The following is a 13,330-nucleotide window of genomic DNA, read 5'->3' as shown; positions in this document are numbered from 1 at the left end:
TTTAAATAGAATCGTTCATGTGTGAAAGCAATGAGATACAAAGCAACCCCGTAATGAAATACCACGCAGGAGAGTGGTATCAGAATTTGCGTGATTATTGCCGCACGCTTTCCCGTACGCGGCGCTGGGAAGTGGCTAAGGGTTGGTGTCAGGAGCGTAGGCAGAATTTTTTTTTTTTTTTTGCGGGGGCAGGTGCCACAGGCGCGTGAACGTCTCCATTCGCGCACTTGTTTCTGCCACGGTTGCGCGAGCTCCGCCATGTTGCTTCGCGGCACCAAAAGGGATGCACCCACCTGATCACCTGCCCATCCTGCTGAACTATGGGCAAAATATAAAATTATTTCACTGCCTTTACTTTTATTCAGGTTTCTTAGTGGCAGCAGTGCCAGCTTCCAAAGCGGAGTTCAGTAAGCAATTAATGTTTCGCATGGTAGCGTTGTGATCGTGGTATCTTATATCTTAAGATACACGATACTTTATAGAATATAACCGAATTGCGGATACAGATACTCGTCTTGCGAGAGGTATTGCGATACTGATACAAGATACCCAAGGAGTATCTAAGATAGTATCTAAGATACATGTATATTCGATACTGCTCAGCCCTGTTCTTGAGCCCGCGCTCAAGTTAATTAGCTTAGGAACTTTCGCACTGCTCGTCGAAAATTGAATATAAAAAGGGCCATGGACGTAGAACGCCACGTATTTTGCGAAAACTGCTGCAATATAGCGGGCACTTAGAAAGCTCATGTAACAGACGTAATTTTTAATAATAAATAAAGAAATATCCGGTTGATTGGTAGTCGCATTAAATTGTCGACGTGCTATGCGTAGGTCACGAGACTTGTAAACCTCATAAAAAAGAATATTTCTTTTTTCAAAGATAATTTTCCCATTTTATACAGCCTTTGCTATGCAAAGCAAATGCTTCCAAGCGCAAAACCGCTTCGATTTCCCGTTGACAGTTTTCTTTCAAAAGGAAAAGAAATTATACACATAGTTTGCCCTGGTTTTCATAAGAGAGGATAGCAGACCAAGCCTCAAAAATAGCGCACCACCTTCTGGCATCACAAGAAACGAAATTATAAGCCCCGTAGCACGTCACAAACACAGGGCCGAGACGTTAGGCGCTGTGCACAACTATGTTGTGCAATGTATGACGCGATTAGCACGAACTTGTAGGGGAAATACGACTCTTGCTTTGCGAGTATAGCAACGCAAAAGTTTTTGGGTGTATGGTTTCAAGAAAACCTCCCTTGGGACAATCATGTAAATAAGCTCAGCAGTGACCTTAGTACAGTAGGCACTGTAACCCTAGCAAAGTAGTAGGCTCCATACATAAAATTAGTAGTCTTATAGCACTACTACTACAGCAAGCGATGTACTATGCCCCCCCCCCCCTCTTTTTAACTGAAAACTTAGACATTGTGCATTAGTCTGGGAAGCAAAAACTGCAAAACTTTACGAGAAATTAATAAAACTACAAAAACGTATTAAGAAGTTTCGAAAACTATCATGGTAGGCCGCGAGACTCACCCACACACAATCTTTTTGGTAAAAATTCATTGATAAAAGCAAATCAAGTTTACTACTATAGAATACTATTGCTAATCAAAAGAAGAAACTCCCATGGTATTAGTATACCAATTTCATCTCCCCGGTATCAATTATGCCACCAAACAACAGTGCCACCGCTCACACGAACAAACTACGGACGTCAGGGCCTACAATATCAAATACCGCAGCTATTAAACATTGTGAGGAATGAAAGACTTTTACGCACCCCGTTTAAAACAATATGTGAAAAGCTTTTTGTTACAAGTTACGATAACTTATTAACAACTTTTTTTTTACACCATTTATACATTTTTTCACAGTTTCTTTACTACAGCTTCAAGCTTCACAATTTAATGCCTTTAGGTATACATAATATTGAACTTTTTGTATGATATGCTTTTTTTCATGAAGTGTTTTCATGATATTTTTTAAAACTTTACGTAAAGCGTTTTTTATTGTATTGTTCTCTGGAGGTAATTATATGATGTGAAACTGTATTGCTCTGCTTGCATTCGATGTGTACATGCTGATGCTTTATGGCTGTACTGTACATGCATTCAAAACCGTGCGCATCCATACCGAATGCGCAAAAGAGTAAGAGCCTCTTTCAGGCCACATGGCCTTCAGCTCCTGCTCATCTTTCTCTAAAACTAAAGAAATAATGAAATTCAAAACTTCCAACAGGCAGTGGGGCACCACTTGGCAGCACAAGTGCGAGCAGATGGCCTGCCAGCACTCTCGAGTCGGGCACGGCACGTGTTTGTTTCGCTTTCGCGGTCATCGCCCTCGCCAGAGGAGAAGCTCGTGATGAGCGTTGAGAGAACAGTCATGAGTTGGACTTTTGTGCAACGTCGAGTCCTGCAGTTTGGTAATGCAAAAGAAAAATTCGCCTGTAAGGGCCCCCTTTACGAGTGGCTTGCTGCCATCGCTCACAATTTGTCTGCTGTCAGCATTGGCCGAAATTTTATTCGACGAACATTACTGGCGTAATAACGTTTTACGGATACGGCTCCTGCATCAAGTCTGTCTCACATTTGATTCAGCAAAGTCTCTCGGACGTAGCATTAGGGTTTGCTTCATCGCGTGACATCGCGTGGGTATATTCCGCAATTTATGGGAATGATCTATAGCTTGTATTACAGAAGCGTCACCCATTCAAGGCCTGCACTAACAAATAGTTGATAGGCTGGAATTCGCATCAAGAGAAAATTTCAGCCAATCCTGGTGCTACTGCTAATATTAAGCACCGGACGTCTACTAACTGCCAATGTCAAAAAAGAATTCAGCCCACTTAAAAACAAAAAGCGCATAAGTTCATTTTAAAACGCACCATAGTGCCTTTGAAAATGTCTTACGGGCCGCTGCAGTTTCCCGTAAGTCATTAGAAACATGTTGGAATTTCGCCATTATTTAGAGCATACGACAGCAAATAGGCAGACAAGTTCACGTATAATTATTTAAATGGTTAGGCAAATCAGACAACCAACTGATTGGTCTGTTAGATCACAGTGATCATCCTTCGATTCAACTGGGCTCCCATTTGGTGACTGCACAACGACGGAAAACAGAAAGGCCTAGCAACCTCGTTTTATAAGAAATCATTTTTCAACGCGAAGAAACATTTTTTAGTGAACTTCGGTGAGCTTGAGCGTATCAATCCATCGCTCCATCTATCTATCTATCTATCTATCTATCTATCTATCTATCTATCTATCTATCTATCTATCTATCTATCTATCTATCTATCTATCTATCTATCTATCTATCTATCTATCTATCTATCTATCTATCTATCTATCTATCTATCTATCTATCTATCTATCTATCTATCTATCTATCTATCTATCTATCTATCTATCTATCTATATATCTATCTATCTATCTATCTATCTATCTATCTATCTATCTATCTATCTATCTATCTATCTATCTATCTACTGGCCGTTCCGATAATGGTATCGATACCACAATTGGTATGTCATAACATGACTGTATGACGAGCATAAGTGACTAGTCATAACATGAGTGTATGACGAGCATAAGTGACTAGTCATAACATGACTGTATGACGAGCATAAGTGACTAGTCATAACATGACTGTATGACGAGCATAAGTGACTAGTCATAACATGAAAATCATGACATGTACGTTATAAATGTCAAGATTTACATTTCATTGTCTTGCTGCTCTTGCAGTGATTTCGTTCATATGACATATTGAAAAAAATTCTATGGTATTTCATCACTGCATTGCAAACATAAGTGATAGACCGAACGTGGAAATCATGATATGCATGTCATGTAAGTCATGAGTATACATGCCACGCTCATGATGCGCTTGCGGCCGCTTCGCTAGCTTCACATATACCAAATTTGATATTACGTGACGCGAATAGACGAAAAAACAATATGACACGTGCAAACTGACAGTCATGAGATGATTGTCATAAAAACATGGCTACATACCACGCTCATAGTGCGCTCGCGGCCGTTTCACTAGCTTCACACATACCAAATCTGGTATCACGTGACGTGGATACACGAAGAAGGTCAATGAGACGTCCAAACATGATAATCATGATATGCGTGGGATGTAAAAAATGACCACGTGCTACGCTTATAGCGTTCTCGCGGCCGTTTCGCTAGCTATACCCAATTTGGTATCACGTTGAATAGACGATGAGGATAAATGACACGTACAGACATGATCATGACATGGAAGTCATGTAGGGAGTAATTTACGTCCGCCTTGTAACGTTGTACGTCAACCATTCTCATTCGTACTTCGCATATCATCGATTCCCACTGTACGTGGGATCTGCTAATTTTTTCGAATATGAAAAGAAGTTGAATCGGCTGCGGCAGTGGCATTTCGATGGAAGCGAAATGCTTGAAGCCCGTGTACTTGGATTGAAGTGCAGGTTAAAGAACCCCCAGTGTTTTGTTTTTTTTTTGTGGGGGGGGGGGGGGGGAGGGGGGCTACGGCCTGAAAAATTTATTATTAATGCCCTAGTGGGTATAGAGCAAGTGTGCTTGCAGTAGTTACCCAATAAGTGTTTTGAAAAGGCTCTGAAAGGCCGCTCTCCTTGCTTTCGCTGTGACTGTGCAGCGCCTCTATTGCATAGAGCTTTATACAATATGCCTATCTGTGCGGATAACCGGCATTTCCACAATAGATCCTATAATTTGAAGTTAGCGGTCATCCCTGCCATCATGTCTTCCGGTAGTTATTGCTTGGCGCTGGAGACCCTTGCGACTCCCCCAATCTGTCTTCCTAACCATGCGACTTATGCGGGTAGTCGCGGCAGGGTACGGACGTGTGTGGGAAACTTTCAGTCGGATATCGCATGCAGATAGAGCTCTACACCACCCCACCTAAGCGAGAAGCAAGGAATAGTGCAGGAATTCTGAGCTGCACACCTAATTCCGCGTATACCCGCAGTTGCTGCACGCGAGGATTGAGTGAATCACGGTGAGATGAAGCTTCCATGCGACATGGCAGACAATCAGCGTCCCGTCTGTCTTGTTCCAATACAATTCTCTCGATGGAAAGTGCGTCTCATGAAAGTCGGATCCGCTCTAACAGAGAAACCAATAGCGCACATACGACCGAGAGCAGCTGCAGTCTGCGCAAAAGGGAGACCTTAATGACATAGGCAACACTCCGATTTGCCATTCAAATTTCTCATATAAGGGTGGTTTCTCTGGCCTGCTCGTCCGCTAACGATTCCGCCGCCGGCGAGTCGCGGTGTCTCGCGGACCACTGCGCGCGAGCAGATTGGGGATTTTCGGGCTGAGAGAAAGCTGTTGGCGCTTTCCTCTCCCCTCGCGGTCGACCGCCGCAAAGCCGGCGCCATATCCCCCGTATACGAGCCGATAATGGGACGCACGGTCTCGTTGGGCTTTCACCCGGCCGTGTCCTATTCCGGGCGTTTCATTAGGCCTCCGATACTGAACTCCGCCACAGTAGCAGCCTCCGGTGGTTGCTCCGCTTCATCAATCACGGCAGCCACCGGAGACGCGTGCGCAATTGCCGAACGACGCTTCGTATACACGTTGGCTCTTCGGCTCTACGTCACGTTAATTCAGCGACGTCTATTCGGCCTCGGCGAGGCCACGCCTGTCATGCCCAGCAGCCTCCGAAGCTCAACGTTCGCGCGCGTTTAAGGATACACCACAGCGGCTGCAACAGAATTGATCAAGTTTGTTCTCCGTTAGATATTTGTGGAATCGTCCAACAAGCTCATCCACATTCGCGAGCCCATCAACAACATTCTTAGTATAGTTCCGGGTGTGTTGAATTTGCCAGGTATTCCTTGTTGTCTATTCTATATTAAACATTTGGTGACCCTTAAGCTTCTCCTTTAAAAGTTGAATGCGATAGCAATAATTTGTTCCTAGTGCGTACTTCAAACACTTAGTGTATGAAATCTTTTCGAACTTGCAATGCACCAACAAAGTGGTTTTAAGGGAGCAGTAGCGTGTGCGCATTTTGTGGTGGATGACTGGCTTTAATCTATGAAGTCATTATGATAATCCCATGTCTAAGGCACTATGGCAATGTACGCTTGTACCACGCATTATTACCGTAATGTTTCATGTTGTATTGTGAAGCATGCATACAGGACGCATGTGTTTGTAAAGCCTGAGTGTTACTTTCACTGCGTTTCTAAGCAGAGGAACTTATTTCCACTGCATTCACAAGCAAAGGCGCGGCTGTCTGGTAGAACATCCACTTGCCATTAAAACGACCTGATTTGGATCCCCACTCCGACCCAGAAGTTTTTAAAATTGAATTTTCATCTTTCTCAATTTTTAGATCACGCAAACACGCTCGATTTTTCCGTCATGCAAAGATTATGATTTCTCGCTCATAACGAACAACGCTGACGCCGGAATTTTATCGAAACGAGCTCTTTAACGCTATCGCGTTAATATTATTTCTACCAATCTGGCCATCTCAACGCAACTGTTTTAAGTGCATGACAAGCGCCGAAGACCATGTGATGTACTTTCTGGGCCCAAATGTAGTGACGCTGTGTTCGTATAGGTCGATCGGATGTTCGACCAAAAGCGTACTAAGGGCATTAGGTTGAGTGCAATGAATGACATTCAGGCTTTCGTAATGGCAACATGTGTCACTGACTGACGCTCCCGCATTTAAAATGCGTACATATACCCTATAAAGTGGACAGGGGAATGAACGCCACCGTAGCTCAGTGGTGGAGCACCGAATGGGTTATTCGAAGGTCGCAGGTTCGGACCCTGCCGGTGGTGGTTTTATCTTTCCGTCCCCTTTTCTTTCTTCCCATTCATAATAGTATTACGTCTAATAACACCCCCTAAAGTTTCCCTGGCATTATTGTCTGTATGTTCTCCTTAATGCTGGCGTCGCGATACATGACAAAGCACCGGAGAGTGTCCTGGCATTTTTCACGGCCTGTAACTTGAGGTCCAGGGCTACGCTTCATATGTAACGTCAGCCACTCGCCGAGGTCAGTGTGAGCCAATCTTGGCTCTTTCGTTGACACTTAACAGCCGTAGATGCAAACACCAGAGCAGATGTAGATGTAGATGTGTAGATAGGAAACTTCTGGCTCAGAGCCATCTGGGGGTATTGGCCAAAAATCGGGTAGTTTAGCAAAAAGAAGAAGCTTGTCCGTATAGCTTCTTCCTTGTCCACCGTGCTGTTCATTGAGTTAGTAGAGTGTGCATCAAACTGAAAATTAAGTCAGGTACCTGCTTTTCAGTTAATGCGAATATATTCCGCTCCCTTCACTTCTATTGATAAGAGCATTTGTTGCTTGTTGGTTTTTGCTTGTTTGTTTTCTAAGCTTTGACCCTTGCAATAACGTGAAACATGAAAAGAGACTTTCAGTAAATGTCACCAGTGAAGGAGTCACTCGTCCCTTTCTCAACATCAATACGCACACATCACAGACAGCTTGTATATCAGCTACAAACCATTTTCTGCACTTTAGACGGCTAAATACGTGAGTCACCCAATTAAATGCCACATTGACTTACAGGGCCTAAACGTCACTGAGAATGCGTTTAACTAATATAAAAGAATAACATTGTAAAACTGCATAGCGAGTTACAAGAAACACCATACTGGAGGGTCCCCGTTTAATTTTTATCACCATTGGCTTCTTTATAACGTGCACGTAAATGTATTTGTGGTTGGATTACCCAACCAAAGGCGATACAACATCGTCACATCACACCAGCAAATCCGCGATGGTAGCTGTAGCTTGGGGAATACAGTTTCGCATTGGTTTGGCAGACAATTCTACATGCGACTCCTGCGAAAAATCCCAGGAATTGGGGACATCTGAACTAGGCTCCATCTCTCAGTGGCAGGAATGCCAGCCTGCCCTAACTGGTTGGGAAATCAGTGACAAGAATCACATCTCTTGAAGAAAGCTAGTAATAAAAAACTACACCGGGTTATACGTAGTAGAGCAGTTGGTATATTTTGGTGAAATTGCAGTATCACACTACAAAGTGTGTAACCTCCCAGGACAATTGAACACTGTCCGTGGAAACCCACGGGATCCCATTGTTCAATATTAAACCCTCTGGGAAGCCACGCACTTAGTAGTGTGATTATATATATATATATATATATATATATATATATATATATATATATATATATATATATATATATATATATATATATATATATATATATATATATATTTCAATTATTTGGCATTAAGTTCCGGCAGGCTGCCACTTTGGGTCACGAGAGATGGCGCTACGTGCAGGAGTCCACAAATGCTGGTCATGACCGTACAGAAACCTATCGAACACGTCCTCTGAAGGTGTGCTCGCCATGACACCAGGCGATGCTAGCTTTGGATGCCTTGGCATTAAACTGACTTGAGACCATTTCTTCTAAACAAGATTCTAGAAACTCAGACATGTGCTTGTAGTGTGCAGAAGACAGCTTAACAGTGGAATGCCTAAAATCAGAAGATCCAGGTAATCGCCCATCAGCTGGGTGTTCTCCCCCGAGTGTGCTTGTGATTTTATCTATCCTTCTTTCTTCGTCTGTCTTTCTTTTCACCCCTTTATCTTTTCCCGCACAGCGGGGTAGCAAACCGGACGAGCGTCTGGTTAAGATCCCTACCTTTCGGGCCTTCACTTTATCGCCCTCTGCTCATTGATGTAGCAAGCACACAATTGCTTTTGCATTTCGCCCACAACGGAAAAGCGACCACGACGGCCATGAATCGAATCGGTAACCTCATAAAGTAATAAAAAAACGCTATTGCTACCACCGCCCTCTTATGGTTTAATGTAAAGCTGTAGGTTCTCTCTTTTTTTAATTATTCGCGCCCCTTGTAACAGCGGAGTGAATACACGACCGAGAAATTCCATTTATTCTGAGTTTGAAATGATAGGAATTGAAATTGAGCAGGCTTTTCATGAACCGGGGTAAATGTATCCATCATATGTGGGAGTCATGGAGAGAAATTAAAACATCAGGAACTGAATCCAGTAATCTTGTGGCCGTTTTGTAAATATCCTAAAGATAATTAGGAGGCAAGGACTAGGACTGAAAATTTTCTTTAGAATGCCACAAGATAACAGGATTCAGTTCCTATAGATGTACAAATTTGTGTCCATAACTTCCACGAATTTTTTTTTTTAAATTCAAAATGCATTACAGGCCTATTAAAGAGCATCGAGTAAGGTGAAATCAGTATAATCATGGCAGAAAATGTGGACAAAAAGTAAAAAAAGAACAAACCTCCCCCCCCCCCCAAAAAAAAACAAATTATAAACAGCAAGGTGCCATAAATTCATACAATAGTAAAATGCAATGAAATCAGGTTATCACGAAAATATTCTCGATTAGAGACGAATACGCTGGATGTATATACCCCGGTCCGTGAAGGGTTTGCTCAAGCTTAGTTTTTGTCATTTCAAACTCGTGAAAAATGGCATTTCTCTATCGTGTATTTTTTGTTTTTGTTTTCAACTCATCGGAATTAACTGAGTGTCATTGCCCTGCTTTGCAGAAACGCCTAGGCACTAATGAGTGTGCAAAAAGCACTTGATGCAGGGGGCAAAAAATGGCATGCATGCATCTAGTATGTCCTGTAAACAGGGGGCAACGTACCCTATTCCTTTTGAGGGTGGGGGGGGGGGGCTGTTATATTTAACAGTCGGGTCAGAGCTTGAATGTAAGGTTTAGAGAGCACCACAGCTCGATTAAAAGGTCGGCCTATTCCAACCTTGCCTTACGTGTCCGTGATTGCGGATGTGAAACTAGGCTATCTGACAGATCTGTGATTTGCAGACACGATAATAAACTAACAATGGAGGTCGTCGAAGCCTTTCTAATAAAACGGAAAGGAGAGGCACGGGTCAGCCAACCTTGGCTCAGTTTGCAGGATAGCTAATTCGATCTATTGCAGATATGCTGTGTCACACCAGAGTGGTCTTTGTTGTTGGTGTTCTTGCGCGCGTGTTTCTGTGAGCCGTCTGCGCAAGTGTGTGCTCATGTGCGCTATCTAATTTGGTACCTTTTCCCACTCTTTTTTTAATAAATTAAGTTTCGATTCGGCGCTCATTTGTTCTTCATTTGTCCTTGTTTTCAGCGCTTTGAGGTTATTACGTATGAACGCAGTACGTTGCGTAGGCATTAAAAGTACACGTGGGAGGCCGCGCAATGACTTCCAATAGGCTTTTTCTGTCGGCGCTACACATTGCCTTTCACAGTATTTCAATAGAGCGATATACTGACAGACTGCGTATCAGAAATACGCCATTATGCATTTGCGTATTATATTCAGTTATTGTTATTGGGCTGCATTGTCACTTCCATGTAGACGCCGGGAGTGAGAACGATCGGGTTGGTTGATTTGCAGGACTTGCGTAATGGGGCGCATCTATCCGCGGAAGAGTTATATTTAGCAAAGCGAAAAAAGCCTATGTCTAACAAACTCACATTTCGCATACTGAAGATCACGCTACTCTTGCGCATACACGATCTTCGAGGGAGGACTGAAGGCCCCGACATGGTCGTTCTGTTTCTGTAGGTCTGTAGAATACTTGAATCAGTCCAACGAAGGGTTTCGAATACCTTGACCAATAATCGAACTCTTCGGTGGACTTTTTTAGTAATTGAAATTTAGCTATCGACGTGAGCACTGTGGTGAGAGAATTATTGAACTATTTTATCTGTTTTTTAAGAGAAAGGTGTGATAGGAAACAGGAGGAAAAACTTGAAGAACGTCTCCTCTCAGCCTACTCCAGGACCCAATAAATTTTGGGCCTCGAGATTGGCAACGTAGACTTCCACTGCTCCTCACAAGAAATTGAGAGTTTCAGGAAAGTGGGGAGAAAGTGCTTGGGGCAGTGCCACATGAAGAGGGGCAGAATTACAAGCATTGTGATTTCGCGTTGTGCAGCGTGGTTCAGTCGCATCGACAGCGCTGCTACAGCCTTCGAACTCCGGCGAGGTGGCCGAATGGTCAACGCAAAGAACTATAACACATCGAACATCCAAACTAGCCCAAATATTGATGGCTCACAGAAGCCTATTGCGAACGCAGGCGCATATATAGGCGGTTCAAAATGTGACTGATCGAATGGTGAACGCTTTGGGGAAGCAGAGATAAACGGTACTTATCTACTACCTTTTGCGCGTGTAGTTTCAGGAGTACCATCACTTAAGGTATTAGAGCTATAAAAGTATTCAAAGTGCTACGCTGAACAAGCAAGAAGAAAACAATACAGGGCATCGATAAGGGCACGTGATGCCCTTCACTGCTGACTGAGTGCATGGAATATCAGTCGCCGCTGAGTTCCCGAGAGCTTCATAGCCGGGAGTTCAACGCTGCATCAGCGATCCACGCTTTCATTTTATATGGTTTTACTCTCACCGTTTCAGGCCTAGACAGATAAGTATATCGGATTAATGCACTTTCTCATCACCGATTAGAATTCGCAGGAGGCGAACACATTTTCTTCTTAGCGCTGATGGAATGAACACGCATCGTAACGCGCCCACACGTGCGTCGTATCCTGCCACTTAAGGGTCCCTCGGCAATGTCCAGGCAATATTCGTAAATGCATTTATTCATTGCAAAGCTGATAACTGTTGGGCTTTGCGTACCAAGACTACGGTACTATTATGAGGGACGACGCATTGGAGGATTCCGAAAAATTCGGCCACCTGGGGTTGTTTGATGCGCACGTCCACGGGAAAAGGGTGGTCTAGCATTTCGCTCCCATCGAAATACGCCCATCACGGCTCGGATGAACCATCAGGCCAACAGTCGAACGCCATTGCCACTGGACTATCGTGGTGGTCAAGTGCTAAGTGGTGCAGTCTATGGGCAAGCGAAATGCAGAGGTGCTCGTGTTCTTATAGGTTTACGTGTGCGGCAAATAACGCCAGGTGGTAAAAAAACGTGACCGGAGCCCTCAGCTTACGGTGGTTATCGCACCCGGAGTGTTGCTTGGGAACGCTAAGCCTCGCGAATAAGTTAAATAATATGCACAAGCTTTTCACACAGCTCACTCAATTGGCCCTCCTGTTTTGTCATAAAATTGCACATACACGGTGACTTTAAATATTTATATTTGTAGCACATAATGTGGAGCGCACTTCACGACACTGGCTATGAAAAGTCACCCCAAACACGTGGAAGGGCGTTTTACAAAAAACTAGAACACTGCATCGCCGTTAAGTTTGCCCACATACGCGCGCTTCCTTATATGCGTGATCTGGACTAGCGTTACGTTTGGGTCTATATATGTGCCTGCGGCTTTAACCTATGACGATAACGTCAGCCTCACAACAACTCTTATGCTGCAACATCACAGACTTCACATCCTTACATCATACTGCGTTAATTTGCTCGACGTCAAGTGTAGGAATGAATCTTCACTCTGAACACGCTGACCCCTTCCCGTGAATGCCCAGACATTGATATCAGAATCCCGCTGCCTGGGAATTCACGGAAGTGCTTCTGCCACCAGCAAAGTGCGAATCGCTTGCCTCATGAACATCATTACCTGCAGTGTCTTACGATGAAGCGTGGACGCCGGCTCGTCACGACCACTTTGGCTTCCGGTGCGCCTTTTTCGTCGTTGGCGTCGCGCTCCGAGATGCCTCGCGAGGATGCCCGAGGAACATAGGCCGACGCGTACCCAACAGCTTTTCTCACCGCCATCACAGAACACGATTAACGTATCCGAATGAGAGTCGTCGCCTATCTGTTGAATCTCGAGCCCTCTCGTGCAGCAACATGGGAGCGATCCGCGCGTTCGCGGGACGAATGGTCTGTGAACGGACCGCTTATCGGATTGTTCCCTGGACGCGCCGATAAACGGTGCTCTGCAATTAAAAACAATCGATGCTCTCGCGCACGGCTCGAGTGGAAATGACGGCGAGGCACGAGCACTTGACCGCAAGGTGATAGCGTTGTATCTTTCCTCGCGCACCCGACACAAAAAGAATCTCATGTCTAAAAGCGTCTTTTCCTGAGTCGTGCATGGGGTACCGCGCGTACACAACGCGCTATCAGTAAACATGGTCACGCAAGACGACGCCGTCAGACGCCCTTGAGGCTCGCGTCCTTTATTCCTCTCTTCGAAATTCTGGAGGTGGGCGATACGAGTTTGCGACTCGTACGCAACGCAGTGTGAAGGGCACAAATGTGCTAAACGGGTTTTCGTGAGCACAGATGTTGTCAGATTCCGGCCTGAGCTCGATGAATGGCCCGGTTTCTCGCGCACAGGTGCTGAC

At 44.3% G+C, this 13,330-nt stretch overlaps 1 protein-coding gene across 1 annotated transcript in view; it reads right to left on the bottom strand.

Annotated features, from left to right (window-relative positions):
• Positions 1 to 12,879, bottom strand: part of LOC119176671 (unextended protein) — a 418,752-nt gene extending 405,873 nt beyond the window's left edge. Inside the window, exon 1 of the mRNA XM_075877136.1 lies at positions 12,598 to 12,879. Coding sequence (XP_075733251.1) covers positions 12,598 to 12,755 — 158 coding nt within the window. The 5' untranslated portion in view covers positions 12,756 to 12,879. The remainder of the gene's footprint in view (positions 1 to 12,597) is intronic.
• Positions 12,880 to 13,330: the final 451 nt, after the last annotated feature.

This window comes from Rhipicephalus microplus, chromosome X (genome assembly GCF_043290135.1).
Source record: "Rhipicephalus microplus isolate Deutch F79 chromosome X, USDA_Rmic, whole genome shotgun sequence".
Taxonomy (NCBI): domain Eukaryota; kingdom Metazoa; phylum Arthropoda; class Arachnida; order Ixodida; family Ixodidae; genus Rhipicephalus; species Rhipicephalus microplus.
Note: the sequence above shows the minus strand (reverse complement) of the source record. Positions and strands in the feature narration are given on the sequence as shown.